General features: G+C 39.4%; 1 protein-coding gene across 1 annotated transcript in view; it reads left to right on the forward strand.

The window, feature by feature from the left end:
- Positions 1-5,199, forward strand: part of Mip (Myoinhibiting peptide precursor) — a 206,971-nt gene extending 201,772 nt beyond the window's left edge. The window contains exons 8-12 of the mRNA XM_080274323.1: positions 334-411; positions 1,186-1,284; positions 1,937-2,057; positions 2,865-2,975; positions 5,077-5,199. Of these exons, the coding sequence (XP_080130449.1) occupies positions 334-411; positions 1,186-1,284; positions 1,937-2,057; positions 2,865-2,975; positions 5,077-5,099 (432 nt within the window). The 3' untranslated portion in view covers positions 5,100-5,199. The remainder of the gene's footprint in view (positions 1-333; positions 412-1,185; positions 1,285-1,936; positions 2,058-2,864; positions 2,976-5,076) is intronic.
- The last annotated feature ends 1,523 nt before the right edge of the window (positions 5,200-6,722 follow it).

A 6,722-nucleotide genomic window follows, 5' to 3' on the forward strand; every position in this document is an offset into this window, starting at 1 on the left:
TTACAATTTATTTGGGGAAGGACAGTGATAACAGAACCTCCCTTCCTCAAAAAGTAAACCCATATAACAGTTATCGTCCTTACTAATCCATTATGCTATCGACAGGTGTATATTAAATTAACTAAATAAACGCGTTATCAAACAATATAGATATCAGTGTTCGTCAGCGTCATCTAATTTCCATTCCTCCAGCGTTCAATACTCTGACCTTTTTTTTTTTCTGAAAGATTCTAATTTAGCGTTTATTTATATACAGACTGACTTTCGATTCTGATATTCCCACTGACTGATTCTGGTTATGATTCTGAGTGGGTGATTCTCCCCTCTGGTCAGGACGCGGACGAGAAGCGCAGTAACTGGAGCAAATTTCAGGGGTCCTGGGGCAAGCGAAGTGGCTGGAGCAGTCTTCAGGTGAGCACTGTCCTTGTGTTTAGAAATACTTTTGTTATTAACCTCTCTCTCTCTCTCTCTCTCTCTCTCTCTCTCTCTCTCTCTCTATATCTATATATATATATATATATATATATATATATATATATATATATATATATATATATATATATATATATATATATATATATATTCAAGCAGATATTTAACCTCTTTACTCCGGTGACGCAAATCTTACTTTCTTCTTGCCAGTTTTAGATAATTTCAATTAACTTTCGGGAATATCTCTCAGTGAAGGGGGTTAATGGAAGGAACATCCACTCATACTATTCGAAAAATCTATCCCAAGCTCAGTACAATCGTCTGGAGGTAGCACATGCAACTAGAACAAAAATAATTCACCGATTCTAAGGGGTTAAAGAGTTGCGGTGGTCATCATAATCCCATAGTGCATTTTTCATTCATTCATTCATTGCCAGACGCCATGTATCCCAAACAGGGTGGCCAAGGGCTTAGAGTTAATTGTTTTACAGGGAGGGGCACTAATCCTCCACCAACCACTTGATAAACAAATTTTTAATATTTAGTTCAATTAAAATACAAGACAGAAAAATCGTAGATGGATTTCAGTAAATGGTCAGTTGTTAGATAATAATTAAGATTTAAACGAATCGAATTTCTCCAAGTTTGCATGCACAGCTTCATACCACACAGTGATTAAAGCCAGATATAAGAAGAGTTCGGATTAGCCTAAGCCAACGAGAATACAATCTAATATTTCCTGTTGCCCGGTAGGGCGCCTGGGGAAAACGCGGGTGGAGCAATCTGCAGGGGGCGTGGGGCAAGCGGTCAGGGGACGAAGCCAGCGAAGGGGACGAGGTCGTTGAGGATCAGGTAACATACTCACTGAATTTTTATTGGAACTGAATTTTGTGTGAGTGTGTGTGTGTATATTGCCTCCTCTCTGCTCGTATTTTCTCTCCTCTGCACTCGTGTCCCCTCTTTCTAGTGATGTGTGATACCAGTTATTACATTTCAATACAGTACTAATTACTTTTCTGGCCAGTAACTGTGGAATCGATTACCGATACCGATACCTCGATAGCTATATAATAACCTTTGCAATCCGATAAGCCTCCCGAAAATTTAATGAAATCGTTCATAACGAATGCATTGCAGTTAAAATAATGAATGGGAACAGCAGCGTTGCCATTCAGTGCACTGATAAATATTAGTTAACACTTCTTCTAAGTGATTAAGAGTTTTAAAAAGGTATTTTTTCTATTGGAAAATCTTTCAACTGTACACATGGGAATCAATACCTAGCCTTCAGTATTGATACTTTTAATCAAACCGCTATTATCGAAAATATCGATTCTGTGGTATCGATACGCCAACTAGTACCTCACACACACACACACACACACACACACACACACACACACACACACACACACACACACACACACACACACACATCAAAAGAAGACTAGTTTATCATAGAAAGGGATTAATTAGGCTCCCTCATGACTTTCTTCCCCTACAGGTATCTCCCTTGGTGCTGGCCCGTCTCATGTCTCCCACCAAGCGAGGATGGACCCTGTGGGGAAAGCGACCAGACCAGCCACCCATCTCACCACGCTCCACTAACTGGTCCAGTCTTAGAGGTGAGTGCAGAGGAAATGAGTTGATGGTGATGGATGGTGTTGGACAGATTTATCAGTAGGCCAATGCTGTTAGCTGTACTGGACTAGCGTCTGTTGTTAAGGATCCCGACTTAGAGTTTGGCAGAACACACCTAGGCGAGCACTGAGAACACTAAGCTTTATATCTCAGAACCCTTGATACATCGTGGTTCCCAACAGAAAAGCGGGGTGGACAGGGACAAGGGGAATATCAAGTTTATTTCCCTCTTGTCTGTTCACCCAGGTGCTGGAGAGGGACGCCTTCATGTAGTGGCACTGATATACTTCGCGTGTGGAGATGCCTGGTTATACAACGTCCCTCAGCTCCCTCCCTTTCCCCTTAAAAGGATGGTGGACTGCAAGAGAAGGACACCTTACACCTACAATCCACTGAGTTCACATTTCAGATAAACCTACTACTACTATACTACTACCACTACTACTACCACTACTACTACCACTACTACTACTACTACCACTACTACTACTGCTACTATACTACTACTATTACTACTACTACTGCTGCTGCTACTACTACTACTACTACTACTACTATACTACTATACTACTACTACTACTACTACTAGTACTACTACTGCTATTGCTACTACTACTACTACTGTTCACCTACCAGTGACCTACTGTTGGGGACCTGGATATACATGATATTAAAGTGTTGCGAGGCGTGTCCCAGGGAAAGATTGGAATTCAGTAAAAATATATTGTGGGCCTTTGTGAGCCTCGTGTAGTTGACTGGCCTAGATCTGATCCTTCTTCTTCTTGGTGTAGGTACGTGGGGCAAGCGGGCATCTGACTGGAGCAACCTGAGGGGCGCTTGGGGCAAGCGATCAGCCCCTGACTGGTCACACTTCAGGGGTTCATGGGGCAAGAGGTCACCAGGTGGGTATAAAGGCACGGAGGGCTAGTTCGAGTCGGTTTTCATCCTTTCTGCCGCCACTAACGCACTGCTACTTCATTCAAACTGTTGTAGGTTGCTGAGTGCAACCATATCACTGTAAATACTGACAGTCTGTTTATAAGTGATAGTTTAATCACTGATGAAGAGGGGTCAGGTAGCGCATTCTTAACAAGGACACTCAGAGAATACATTTTCTTCGTCACGTTAGAACCATCCCCTCTTTTGATTGTGACCTCCAAAACTTAATCATATGTTCCTCCGATGATCCTCAGCTGCTTCACAGATAAGATGTGAATTTCGAAAGGAAGTATATACTAGAAAGTACAAAGATGTGTTTATAGTGATCTGTCAGTAGCATCTAACATGAATATACACAAAACTGGCTGAAAGTTAGATATTTTCCAATTTGCTCGCTGTACTTCAAGACTGGGTTTTCTGTGATATAATACAACACAAAATTTACTCCATCAGTAATACTGTCAACATTCCTGTTAAAAGACTTAAGAATAGTTCATATATCTATGAAACTAGATAAAATGCATTATTTCTTTTTATCAAGGTCCTAGTATTGATGCTGTTACTGGGAGGGGAAAAAAAGAGACACAGTGACATTAGTTCCTTTAAAATTACTGTTTGACATTGCACCATAAAGCAAAGCTCATATTTGCATTTCACCGGTTCCCCAGTAAATATTAACAAAAGGCCGTGCTATCCTTCCATGGTAACCTTCATTACTTCACATCTTCAATCCAGTAATATTCTGTATTCTGTGTTTGCCCTGCTGACGATTTTATTTAACTTAGGTGAGAATTTGTGACCTGGAGGGGATAGACATTGCCTTCAGTTGCTCCTTCGATACGAGAGGTCTTGCTTAAGCTGAATAAAGTCGGCTAAATGTATAAAAATAAATAAAAAAATAAATAAATACTCCATGGATTCAAGGGGAACAAAACGAGGAAAGCCACAGAACACACATTTCATTATAAATACAGTCTGTAGTTACAGTACTTCTCAGCAGACCTAAACAAAGTCATTAAACTGATATAACTGTTGTGTTTTGAGAGCCATAGTAATTATCTATACTGAATAAAATTCAGCAGCATGATCGAATAATAAAATACCTCCATCAGAACTGTAATCATACAATACCTAATATCTGGAAGTGAAAAAATCCTCAGAAATGTGTTCAGGACTGGTGGAAATTCTCCCATTTCTGCATTGTTAGTTCCTGTTCCAAGACCTTAGTAACAGCCTAGCGAAAATGAGACACCCTGGCAATGGACTGTACCTGGTGCGCTGTCAGATTATTTAAAAACAATTTCGTGCAGCGCTCCCAGGTGAATATCATGACTGAGCTCTGACGTAATGCTGTTTCGACAGTGTCACTTAACTCTTCCAGAATGTTTCAATAAACTTCAAGCTTATAATCATTATTCAGAAATCATTACTTACATTAATAGTAGAGTTGTTGAATCTGTTTTCCAGTAGTTGAGTGAGAGAAGAAGACTCTTAAGTAGATATACCACTTTTATACTCGCAAAAGTGACAAACTCCGGAAAACGTGAGACAGATTCAACAAGTATTCTTCTGTATGTGGATCTGAAGGAAGAGTGTAGTAAACATGACAGATGATAATTAATTACATTTCTGAAAAGGGTTAAATAGCTTAACTAGATCCAACTTGACTTTGTCGGTGCGGGGAGTCTTTATTAGCTGGTCTTCGCCTTTTTTTTTTTTTTTTTTTTTTTTTTTTTTAATAGCTGAAAGGAAACTTTCCGAATTTCCGCATGTAGATGTGGCCTTCATTAATCCATTCACCGCTGGAGATTCTTTTCAGCCCTAATAAAACCTTTTGTTGGTAACTTAATAGAAGTAAGTGTTGTCATCGAAAGGGTTTACCAGCTTTTCTGGACTTAACCATGGTCGTGTCTTATGCCACGTCCAAATTTATCAGTTCAACCTAATCTAACAAACTCTGTGTCTGACTTAAATCACGGTAACAGAACGCAACGCAGAATAAGCCTAATAGAGCCAAAATATGATCCAACTCTTCTAATCTCCCTTATTTTCTTTCTCTTGCAGATGTACTGGAAGAGGCAGCTTAGAAAATGAATGGCTGTCAACTAGAATCACCTTAACTGCAGGCTGGCGTTTCCTCTTCCCTTTCTCATTTCCCTGTCCATCAGTCTTCATCTTCCCTCTTCCATATTTCCCATTTTCTTATTTCTCTCCTCTTCGTCAGTGCAGTTTTTGACTTCATTTTGACCTTCCTATCTGTAATTATCATCCCTGACCAGTACAGTATTCTTAAACTCACGATAAAATCATTGCCAAATCTCTCTCTCTCTCTCTCTCTCTCTCTCTCTCTCTCTCTCTCTCTCTCTCTCTCTCTCTCTCTCTCTCTCTCTCTCTCTCTCTCTCTCTCTCTCTCTCGTGATTCAGAAGGCCCCAACTCATCCCCTAACAATCAAACTCGACATCTTCCCTCTAACCCCTCATACACAACCTATAGACCCAAATAATTGTTGTTAGTGTCTGTTCTTCAATAACCATCAGGCTTTAGCATACCTATAGCATAACTACCGGTTGAACAAAGCTAAAAAATATATATACATCTATATATCACATCTACATATCACTGATAATTAATTTTATGCATAGAAGCTCGAACAAAAAGTTATATATAGAGATGGGGTATTTATTTTCGCTCTTACTCAAATATAGGCTGGAACAATTCGTTATATAGGTTACACTATAGGCCAGGCATGAGACATATACCCAGGCATATCTCTGTATACCAATAGGCATTTAATTTGTACATTCTAAGGCTGGGAGAGCTATAAAATATTTTTATGTGTGTGTAAGATACGTAGCATCAATATCCTCGGCCATGAAAGGAGCATCGTGAGGGCTGTCTATACAAGAGCCACAAGAGAAGAGGTATGGGTTGCCTCCAGTGAGCGGCAGAAGGGCGTCGCTTGTCATCAGTATGTGTGCAGTTACCATCAATAAAGAGGTGACTACAATTGTTGTGTATCATTAACCCATTGTAGAATTATCCAATGATCGTAAAGAAAGTACAATATGAACTCAAAGCGCCTAGGTTATGGATTAAGCCCCCCCCCCCAAAAAAAAAAAAAAAAAAAAAGTATAAATGTAGGTGGGAGGCGCCAACCATCTACAGTGAGTAATGTCAAAATTAATGGTTTCCTGTAACCTAGGAAATCATGCTACCGTTTGTGGTGATCATGTAATTAGAAGACTTCTGGTGATTTGAGTCAAGGCACGTCAACAATTTCATGTCCTTATATAGATTCGTTTGATCAGAAAGGGCAAGGAAAGAAGATTTCAAATTAATTCCTCATCTCTTTATTCTTTCTCCAAAAACGAATCTAAGTTACGAATGGAAGAAGTTATTTTGTGAATCTTGGCCAAGCACTTAATCATTTCACCCCAACGACACAGTTTTTATTATGTCTTGCTACATCAGACGATTACACTGAGCTTAGGAAAGACTTCAAACTTGAGAGATTAGATATAGTCGTAGTAAACCACTTTAATGCGAGAGATTATTCATGTTATATATTTTTAAAAATGGGAGTAGCAAGAATAAAGTCGCCAGTCTGAAGGGAATTAGGAGTATCAGGATTCGTGACACACTAAGAATCACGAACAAAGCCTATCAAATTGTACTCTTACTGTTATCAGACGATTTTATTCAGCTGAGG

Source organism: Coenobita brevimanus, chromosome 6 (genome assembly GCF_032717465.1).
Source record: "Coenobita brevimanus isolate Jiangsu-jjx chromosome 6, ASM3271746v2, whole genome shotgun sequence".
NCBI lineage: Eukaryota > Metazoa > Arthropoda > Malacostraca > Decapoda > Coenobitidae > Coenobita > Coenobita brevimanus.